The sequence below is a fragment of the Ranitomeya imitator genome, chromosome 4 (assembly GCF_032444005.1).
Source record: "Ranitomeya imitator isolate aRanImi1 chromosome 4, aRanImi1.pri, whole genome shotgun sequence".
Lineage (NCBI taxonomy): Eukaryota > Metazoa > Chordata > Amphibia > Anura > Dendrobatidae > Ranitomeya > Ranitomeya imitator.
The window spans coordinates 721,622,109-721,634,361 of NC_091285.1; the positions used below are offsets into that span (position 1 = coordinate 721,622,109).

Sequence of the window (12,253 nt, forward strand, 5' to 3'; positions counted from 1 at the left end):
CAGGAGGAATGAGGGCCCCGCTCACCAGATACAGGAGGAATGAGGGTCCCGATCACCAGATACAGGAGGAGTGAGGGCCCCGATCACCAGATACAGGAGGAATGAGGACCCCGATCACCAGATACAGGAGGAATGAGGACCCCGATCACCAGATACAGGAGGAATGAGGGCCCCGACCACCAGATACAGGAGGAATGAGGACCCCGATCACCAGATACAGGAGGAATGAGGGCCCCGACCACCAGATACAGGAGGAATGAGGGCCCCGATCACCAGATACAGGAGGAATGAGGGCCCCGATCACCAGATACAGGAGGAATGAGGGTCCCGATCACCAGATACAGGAGGAATGAGGGCCCCGATCACCAGATACAGGAGGAATGAGGGCCCCGATCACCAGATACAGGAGGAATGAGGGTCCCGATCACCAGATACAGGAGGAATGAGGGCCCCGATCACCAGATACAGGAGGAATGAGGGCCCCGATCACCAGATACAGGAGGAATGAGGGTCCCGATCACCAGATACAGGAGGAATGAGGGCCCCGATCACCAGATACAGGAGGAATGAGGACCCCGATCACCAGATACAGGAGGAATGAGGGCCCCGACCACCAGATACAGGAGGAATGAGGGCCCTGCTAACCAGATACAGGAGGAATGAGGGCCCCGACCACCAGATACAGGAGGAATGAGGACCCCGATCACCAGATACAGGAGGAATGAGGACCCCGATCACCAGATACAGGAGGAATGAGGGCCCCGACCACCAGATACAGGAGGAATGAGGACCCCGATCACCAGATACAGGAGGAATGAGGGCCCCGACCACCAGATACAGGAGGAATGAGGGCCCCGATCACCAGATACAGGAGGAATGAGGGCCCCGATCACCAGATACAAGAGGAATGAGGGCCCCGACCACCAAATACAGGAGGAGTGAGGACCCCGATCACCAGATACAGGAGGAATGAGGACCCCGATCACCAGATACAGGAGGAATGAGGGCCCCGATCACCAGATACAAGAGGAATGAGGGCCCCGACCACCAAATACAAGAGGAGTGAGGACCCCGATCACCAGATACAGGAGGAATGAGGGCCCCGATCACCAGATACAGGAGGAATGAGGGCCCCGATCACCAGATACAGGAGGAATGAGGGCCCCGATCACCAGATACAGGAGGAATGAGGGCCCCGACCACCAGATACAGGAGGAATGAGGGCCCCGCTCACCAGATACAGGAGGAATGAGGGCCCCGATCACCAGATACAGGAGGAATGAGGACCCCGATCACCAGATACAGGAGGAATGAGGGCCCCGATCACCAGATACAGGAGGAATGAGGGCCCCGATCACCAGATACAGGAGGAGTGAGGGCCCCGACCACCAGATACAGGAGGAATGAGGACCCCGATCACCAGATACAGGAGGAATGAGGACCCCGACCACCAGATACAGGAGGAGTGAGGGCCCTGCTGCTCGCAAGCTACAAACTATGAGGAAAAGGAGAGACACGAGAGGTGGATGGTGATCATTATCAGCAGGTGTGTAATATACCCCGTATCCATCCTCCATACTATATATATAATTGCCTAAGGGTTTTTCCGTCTGTCTGTCTGTCTGTCTGTCTGTCCTGGAAATCCCGGCTCTCTGATTGGTCGAGGCCGTCAGGCCTCAACCAATCAGAGACCGGCACAGCATCGACGTAGAAATCCCGCGTCTCTGATTGGTCGAGGCCAGGATTGGCCTCGACCAATCAGCAACGGGCACAGCGACGATGATGTCATAATGGTTGCCATGGCGACGATGTCATAAAGGTTGCCTCAATCAATCAGCGACGGGCACAGTCTGCCGCAAATTCTGCAATCATCATTGTCCATATACTACGGGGACATGCATATTCTAGAATACCCGATGCGTTAGAATCGGGCCACAATCTAGTACTATATATACTGTATATATCATTATCAGTAGGTGTGTAATATACCCCGTATCCATCACTCTATACTATATATACTGTATATATCATTATCAGCAGCTGTGTAATATACCCCGGATCATCACTCTATACTATATATACTGTATATATCATTATCAGTAGGTGTGTAATATACCCTGTATCCATCCTCCATACTATATATACTGTATATATCATTATCGGCAGGTGTGTAATATACCCCGTATCCATCACTCTATACTATATATACTGTATATATCATTATCAGCAGCTGTGCAATATACCCCATCTCCATCCTCCATACTATATATACTGTATATATCATTATCAGCAGCTGTGTAATATGCCCCGTATCCATCACTCTATACTATATATACTGTATAAATCATTATCAGCAGCTGTGTAATATACCCCGTATCCATCACTGCATACTATATATACTGTATATATCATTATCAGCAGCTGTGTAATATACCCCATATCCATCACTCTATACTATATATACTGTATAAATCATTATCAGCAGCTGTGTAATATACCCCGTATCCATCACTGCATACTATATATACTGTATATATCATTATCAGCAGCTGTGTAATATGCCCCGTATCCATCACTCTATACTATATATACTGTATAAATCATTATCAGCAGCTGTGTAATATACCCCATATCCATCACTCTATACTATATATACTGTATATATCATTATCAGCAGATGTGTAATATACCCCATATCCATTACTCTATACTATATATACTGTATATATCATTATCAGCAGGTGTGTAATATACCCCGTATCCATCACTGCATACTATATATACTGTATATATCATTATCAGCAGGTGTGTAATATACCCCGTATCCATCACTCTATACTATATATACACTGTATATATCATTATCAGCAGCTGTGTAATATTCCCCGTATCCATCCTCCATACTATATATACTGTATATATCATTATCAGCAGGTGTGTAATATACCCCGTATCCATCACTGCATACGATATATACTGTATATATCATTATCAGCAGGTGTGTAATATACCCCGTATCCATTACTCTATACTATATATACTGTATATATCATTATCAGCAGGTGTGTAATATACCCCGTATCCATCCTCCATACTATATATACTGTATATATCATTATCAGCAGGTGTGTAATATACCCCGTATCCATCACTGCATACTATATATACTGTATAAATCATTATCAGCAGCTGTGTAATATACCCCGTATCCATCACTCTATACTATATATACTGTATATATCATTATCAGCAGCTGTGTAATATACCCCGTATCCATCACTGCATACTATATATACTGTATATATCATTATCAGCAGGTGTGTAATATACCCCGTATCCATCACTCTATACTATATATACACTGTATATATCATTATCAGCAGTTGTGTAATATACCCCATATCCATCACTCTATACTATATATACTGTATAAATCATTATCAGCAGCTGTGTAATATACCCCGTATCCATCACTGCATACTATATATACTGTATATATCATTATCAGCAGCTGTGTAATATGCCCCGTATCCATCACTCTATACTATATATACTGTATAAATCATTATCAGCAGCTGTGTAATATACCCCATATCCATCACTCCATACTATATATACTGTATATATCATTATCAGCAGATGTGTAATATACCCCATATCCATTACTCTATACTATATATACTGTATATATCATTATCAGCAGGTGTGTAATATACCCCGTATCCATCACTGCATACTATATATACTGTATATATCATTATCAGCAGGTGTGTAATATACCCCGTATCCATCACTCTATACTATATATACACTGTATATATCATTATCAGCAGCTGTGTAATATTCCCCGTATCCATCCTCCATACTATATATACTGTATATATCATTATCAGCAGGTGTGTAATATACCCCGTATCCATCACTCTATACTATATATACACTGTATATATCATTATCAGCAGCTGTGTAATATACCCCGTATCCATCCTCCATACTATATATACTGTATATATCATTATCAGCAGGTGTGTAATATACCCCGTATCCATCACTGCATACTATATATACTGTATAAATCATTATCAGCAGCTGTGTAATATACCCCGTATCCATCACTCTATACTATATATACTGTATATATCATTATCAGCAGCTGTGTAATATACCCCGTATCCATCACTGCATACTATATATACTGTATATATCATTATCAGCAGGTGTGTAATATACCCCGTATCCATCACTCTATACTATATATACACTGTATATATCATTATCAGCAGCTTTGTAATATGCCCCGTATCCATCCTCCATACTATATATACTGTATATATCATTATCAGCAGGTGTGTAATATACCCCGTATCCATCACTCTATACTATATATACTGTATATATCATTATCAGCAGCTGTGTAATATACCCCGTATCCATCACTGCATACTATATATACTGTATATATCATTATCAGCAGGTGTGTAATATACCCCGTATCCATCCTCCATACTATATATACTGTATATATCATTATCAGCAGGTGTGTAATATACCCCGTATCCATCACTCTATACTATATATACTGTATAAATCATTATCAGCAGGTGTGTAATATACCCCGTATCCATCACTCTATACTATATATACTGTATATATCATTATCAGCAGGTGTGTAATATACCCCGTATCCATCCTCCATACTATATATACTGTATATATCATTATCAGCAGCTGTGCAATATACCCCGTATCCATCCTCCATACTATATATACTGTATATATCATTATCAGCAGGTGTGTAATATACCCCGTATCCATCACTCTATACTATATATACTGTATATATCATTATCAGCAGGTGTGTAATATACCCCGTATCCATCCTCCATACTATATATACTGTATATATCATTATCAGCAGGTGTGTAATATACCCCGTATCCATCACTCTATACTATATATACTGTATAAATCATTATCAGCAGGTGTGTAATATACCCCGTATCCATCACTCTATACTATATATACTGTATATATCATTATCAGCAGGTGTGTAATATACCCCGTATCCATCACTCTATACTATATATACTGTATAAATCATTATCAGCAGGTGTGTAATATACCCCGTATCCATCCTCCATACTATATATACTGTATATATCATCAGCAGCTGTGTAATATGCCCCGTATCCATCACGCTATACTATATATACTGTATATATCATTATCAGCAGGTGTGTAATATACCCCGTATCCATCACTGCATACTATATATACTGTATATATCATTATCAGCAGGTGTGTAATATGCCCCGTACCCATCACTCTATACTATATATACTGTATATATCATTATCAGCAGCTGTGTAATATACCCCGTATCCATCCTCCATACTATATATACTGTATATATCATTATCAGCAGCTGTGTAATATACCCCGTATCCATCACTCTATACTATATATACTGTATATATCATTATCAGCAGCTGTGTAATATACCCCGTATCCATCCTCCATACTATATATACTGTATATATCATTATCAGCAGGTGTGTAATATACCCCGTATCCATCCTCCATACTATATATACTGTATATATCATTATCAGCAGCTGTGTAATATACCCCGTATCCATCACTCCATACTATATATACTGTATATATCATTATCAGCAGCTGTGTAATATGCCCCGTATCCATCACTGCATACTATATATACTGTATCTATCATTATCAGCAGGTGTGTAATATACCTCGTATCCATCACTCCATACTATATATACTGTATATATCATTATCAGCAGCTGTGTAATATACCCCGTATCCATCACTGCATACTATATATACTGTATATATCATTATCAGCAGCTGTGTAATATACCCCGTATCCATCACTCTATACTATATATACTGTATATATCATTATCAGCATGTGTGTAATATACCCCGTATCCATCCTCCATACTATATATACTGTATATATCATTATCAGCAGCTGTGTAATATACCCCGTATCCATCACGCTATACTATATATACTGTATATATCATTATCAGCAGCTGTGTAATATACCATGTATCTGGATCGCCCCCAGACACAGGGCCGCGGGTACTCGGTCCTGTGGTTGTCACGGTGGCTAGACCCGGTCCGTGACCCTTCTAAGGGGCGTCCAATAAAAGGTGATAGTGCGTAGTGCAGAACACGAGGAATAACAAGGACACAGGGTTGCAGTCTCTTTACCTTTTTACTGAAGCTTTCGGGATCCACAATCCAGAGCACTGCTAACAGGGCTGGCTGAGACCGGCCGGTCCGATGGCACATCCAGAGTTCCCTTTGCAGGTGGAAATCAGTGTCTACCTTCTAGCGCCTGTGTGTTGTAGTCCTTCCCTGCTGAGCACCACAGGATAGTCCTCACAACTGTCGTATCTGTCCTCTCTCTTCTCTCCGTCCCCCAGTATGATATGGCTAGGACGCACCCGTATGACAGGTAGGCCTGGAGTTATTCTGGGACCCTAGCGATGCCCCTCTCCCACGATTGCCTCCTATGTCCATTCAGGTGATGTAAGTTAGACAGCCAACTTGTAGTTAACTGTCTTGCCGCTGTTTGAAGTAATGCGTAGAGTCTGTTACTTCCTCGGTGCTCCGGCCACCAGCTACGCGCCTCAGAAGGATATTGCCGTTCTCGGGCACGACTCCTACTGGCTCTATCTCCTTTGTACTCTGATCCCGTTTCTCACTGCTCCACAGTATCCTTCTCTTCGTGCCCTTTCTTAGATGCCGCCGCAAGGTAGTGCAGGCGCGGCTCTGTAACATAGTAACATAGTTAGTAAGGCCGAAAAAAGACATTTGTCCATCCAGTTCAGCCTATATTCCATCATAATAAATCCCCAGATCTACGTCCTTCTACAGAACCTAATAATTGTATGATACAATATTGTTCTGCTCCAGGAAGACATCAAGGCCTCTCTTGAACCCCTCGACTGAGTTCGCCATCACCACCTCCTCAGGCAAGCAATTCCAGATTCTCACTGCCCTAACAGTAAAGAATCCTCTTCTATGTTGGTGGAAAAACCTTCTCTCCTCCAGACGCAAAGAATGCCCCCTTGTGCCCGTCACCTTCCTTGGTATAAACAGATCCTCAGCGAGATATTTGTATTGTCCCCTTATATACTTATACATGGTTATTAGATCGCCCCTTAGTCGTCTTTTTTCTAGACTAAATAATCCTAATTTCGCTAATCTATCTGGGTATTGTAGTTCTCCCATCCCCTTTATTAATTTTGTTGCCCTCCTTTGTACTCTCTCTAGTTCCATTATATCCTTCCTGAGCACCGGTGCCCAAAACTGGACACAGTACTCCATGTGCAGTCTAACTAGGGATTTGTACAGAGGCAGTATAATGCTCTCATCATGTGTATCCAGACCTCTTTTAATGCACCCCATGATCCTGTTTGCCTTGGCAGCTGCTGCCTGGCACTGGCTGCTCCAGGTAAGTTTATCATTAACTAGGATCCCCAAGTCCTTCTCCCTGTCAGATTTACCCAGTGGTTTCCCGTTCAGTGTGTAATGGTGATATTGATTCCCTCTTCCCATGTGTATAACCTTACATTTATCATTGTTAAACCTCATCTGCCACCTTTCAGCCCAAGTTTCCAACTTATCCAGATCCATCTGTAGCAGAATACTATCTTCTCTTGTATTAACTGCTTTACATAGTTTTGTATCATCTGCAAATATCGATATTTTACTGTGTAAACCTTCTACCAGATCATTAATGAATATGTTGAAGAGAACAGGTCCCAATACTGACCCCTGCGGTACCCCACTGGTCACAGCGACCCAGTTAGAGACTATACCATTTATAACCACCCTCTGCTTTCTATCACTAAGCCAGTTACTAACCCATTTACACACATTTTCCCCCAGACCAAGCATTCTCATTTTGTGTACCAACCTCTTGTGCGGCACGGTATCAAACGCTTTGGAAAAATCGAGATATACCACGTCCAATGACTCACCGTGGTCCAGCCTATAGCTTACCTCTTCATAAAAACTGATTAGATTGGTTTGACAGGAGCGATTTCTCATAAACCCATGCTGATATGGAGTTAAACAGTTATTCTCATTGAGATAATCCAGAATAACATCCCTCAGAAACCCTTCAAATATTTTACCAACAATAGAGGTTAGACTTACTGGCCTATAATTTCCAGGTTCACTTTTAGAGCCCTTTTTGAATATTGGCACCACATTTGCTATGCGCCAGTCCTGCGGAACAGACCCTGTCGCTATAGAGTCACTAAAAATAAGAAATAATGGTTTATCTATTACATTACTTAGTTCTCTTAGTACTCGTGGGTGTATGCCATCCGGACCCGGCAGTCCTTTCTGCTAGGTACCTGCCAGGAACCCACCCCTGACAGGTCCTCCCTGGAGCTCTCCCAGGCTACTTTCTGTTCTAACTTCCTATCCGCCCCCTAGTTTTACCAGTGTGAGGAGTGACCTAGTAAATAGTGCCTTTTGCTCCCCCTAGTGGCCGGAGTGTGAAGTGTAATGTGTGCTTGTGATACCTGGTCAGATGAACTCCTTTAGTGCAGTCAGACATAACATCACTCCCCTTAGTGGCAGAGCGACATTACTGCAACGACCAGGACTCTGGGGCGCTGCATATCCATCACTGCATACTATATATACTGTATATATCATCAGCAGGTGTGTAATATACCCCGTATCCATCACTGCATGCTATATATACTGTATATATCATCAGCAGGTGTGTAATATACCGTATCCATCACTCCATACTATATATACTGTATATATCATCAGCAGGTGTGTAATATACGGTATCCATCACTGCATACTATATATACTGTATATATCATTATCAGCAGGTGTGTAATATACCCCGTATCCATCACTGCATACTATATATATACTGTATATATCATTATCAGCAGGTGTGTAATATACCCCGTATCCATCACTGCATGCTATATATACTGTATATATCATCAGCAGGTGTGTAATATACCGTATCCATCACTGCATACTATATATACTGTATATATCATTATCAGCAGGTGTGTAATATACCCCGTATCCATCACTGCATACTATATATACTGTATATATCATTATCAGCAGGTGTGTAATATACCCCGTATCCATCACTTCATACTATATATACTGTATATATCATTATCAGCAGGTGTGTAATATACCCCGTATCCATCACTGCATGCTATACTGTATATATCATCAGCAGGTGTGTAATATACCCCGTATCCATCACTCCATACTATATATACTGTATATATCATCAGCAGGTGTGTAATATGCCCCGTATCCATCACTGCATACTATATATACTGTATATATCAGCAGGTGTGTAATATACCGTATCCATCACTCCATACTATATATACTGTATATATCATTATCAGCAGGTGTGTAATATGCCCCGTATCCATCACTGCATACTATATATACTGTATATATCAGCAGGTGTGTAATATACCGTATCCATCACTGCATACTATATATACTGTATATATCATTATCGGCAGGTGTGTAATATACCCCGTATCCATCACTCCATGCTATATATACTGTGTATATCATTATCGGCAGGTGTGTAATATAACACGTATCCATCACTACATACTATATATACTGTATATATCATTATCGGCAGGTGTGTACTATACCATGTATCCATCACTGCATACTATATATACTGTATATATCATTATCGGCAGGTGTGTAATATAACACGTATCCATCACTCCATACTATATCTGTAATATAACCCTGGGAGCGTCACTCTGTCCGAAGCCTTTATAGACTGCGCAGGCGCAAGCGCCGGCGCAGTCTGGCCCCCACAGAGTGACGCTCCCAGGAGATCGCGGTATGCGTACGCACTGAACGCATACCGCGATCTCCACCGGAGAGTCAGGGACCGCCAGGAGGGTAAGTATATTCACCTTTCCCCGTTCCAGCGCTGCGTGCGGCTCCGTCTCCCGGCTCCTCTGCTGTGACAGCGCCGGCGCCGCTCTCTGACTTACCAGTCACAGGCAGAGGAGCCGGAGTGTGTCTTCAAGAAAATGGCGCCGGAAAGCGCGGACTGCGCAGGCGCCGATTCCTGCTGCTGGAATCGGCGCCTGCGCTTTCCGGCGCCATTTTCTTGAAGACACACTCTGGCTCCACTGCAAGTGTGTCTTCAAGAAAATGGCGCCGGAAAGCGCGGACTGCGCAGGCGCCGATTCCAGCAGCAGGAGGACGAAGAAAATGGGCGGAAAGGAATGGCGTAAGTAACAAATTGCTGTGGCATGAAGCTGTGGCACTTCATGCCACAGCAATTTGTTATTTACGCCACCTGATTTCTTTCTGCCGCCATTTTCTTGGTCTTGCTGCCGGAATCGGCGCCTGCGCAGTCCGCGCTTTCCGGCGCCATTTTCTTGAAGACACGCTGCCGGCGCCATTTTCTTGAAGACACACTGCTGGTGTGTCTTCAAGAAAATGGCGCTGGAAAGCGCGGACTGCGCAGGCGCCGATTCCGCCAGCAGGAGGACCAAGAAAATGGCGGCGGAAAGGAATCAGGTGGCGTAAATAACAAATTGCTGTGGCATGAGGCCGTGGCACTTCATGCCACAGCTATTTGTTACTTACGCCACCTGATACGGGGCATATACTATGGAGCATCTTATGGAGCAGCGTATGGGGCATATGGATGGGAGCAGCAAATTAAAGAACTGTGCCGCAGGATGGGAGCAGCACATGACAGAACGGGGGTGCAGGATGGGAGCAGCACATGACAGGATGGGAGCAGCAAATGACAGAACGGGGGTGCAGGATGGCAGCAGCACATGACAGGATGGGAGCAGCAAATGACAGAACGGGGGCGCAGGATGGGAGCAGCACATGACAGAACGGGGGCGCAGGATGGGAGCAGCATATGACAGAATGGAGGCGCAGGATGGGAGCAGCACATGACAGAACGGGGGCGCAGGATGGGAGCAGCACATGACAGAAAATGGGCGCAGGATGGGAGCAGCACATGACAGAACGGGGGCGCAGGATGGGAGCAGCACATGACAGAACGGGGGCGCAGGATGGGAGCAGCATATGACAGAATGGAGGCGCAGGATGGGAGCAGCACATGACAGAACGGGGGCGCAGGATGGGAGCAGCACATGACAGAAAATGGGCGCAGGATGGGAGCAGCACATGACAGAACGGGGGCGCAGGATGGGAGCAGCACATGACAGAACGGGGGTGCAGGATGGCAGCAGCACATGACAGGATGGGAGCAGCAAATGACAGAACGGGGGCGCAGGATGGGAGCAGCACATGACAGAACGGAGGCGCAGGATGGGAGCAGCACATGACAGAACGGGGGCGCAGGATGGGAGCAGCACATGACAGAAAATGGGCGCAGGATGGGAGCAGCACATGACAGAACGGGGGCGCAGGATGGGAGCAGCACATGACAGGATGGGGACGCAGGATGGAGCAGCACATACCAGGATGGAGACCATATACCAATATAAATGCTCGCCACCCGGGCGTAGAACGTGTTCAATAGCTAGTATACTGTATATCATTATTGGCAGGTGTGTAATATACCCCGTATCCATCACTCCATATCATTTGTCATGTGGCTAGTAGTGTTGGGTTCTACTGGTCCGTGCTTGTTGTGACCGCGGCACACGACCATATCTTTGTTTGACTTTCGGTGGATCTGCCTTTGACGCCATCTTTTCTGTTCTCTCTTCAGGATTACGCGTTCTTTGAGAGGTCAAGAAGTAAGAAGGAGCGCCACACGGTGATCAGCTAACGCCGGCCGGTGCTGCCGCCATCTTTGTATCCGCAGTTTACACCCTGTCCCCTCCCCCACTCATGTACTCCGACGTTTACACTTCTCTGTATGAGCTGCCGTATTTTCTATTATATTATATATACTGATAATAAAGGTCATTACTCTGCAATTGCCATGGTAACAGCATATTGATTGATTGGAGGGTCTTGCAGCATCCGCCCCCTATAGAATGTGGACATGGTGATGATGGGGGGGAGTGTAGGGACCGAATGATGGGGGGGGGGGGGGAGTGAAGGGGCCGAATGATGGGGGGGGAGTGAAGGGACCGAATGATGGGGGGAGTGAAGGGACCGAATGATGGGGGGGGGGGGGAGTGAAGGGACCGAATGATGGGGGGAGTGAAGGGACCGAATGATGGGGGAAGTGAAG

At 44.6% G+C, this 12,253-nt stretch overlaps 1 protein-coding gene across 4 annotated transcripts in view; it reads left to right on the plus strand.

Annotated features, from left to right (window-relative positions):
• Nucleotides 1-11,993, plus strand: part of LOC138677454 (phospholipid scramblase 1-like) — a 29,799-nt gene extending 17,806 nt beyond the window's left edge. For all 4 annotated transcript variants that reach the window (XM_069767608.1, XM_069767611.1, XM_069767609.1 and 1 more), the window contains one exon: nt 11,783-11,993. In XM_069767608.1, the coding sequence (XP_069623709.1) occupies nt 11,783-11,842 (60 nt within the window). In that variant the 3' untranslated portion in view covers nt 11,843-11,993. The remainder of the gene's footprint in view (nt 1-11,782) is intronic.
• The last annotated feature ends 260 nt before the right edge of the window (nt 11,994-12,253 follow it).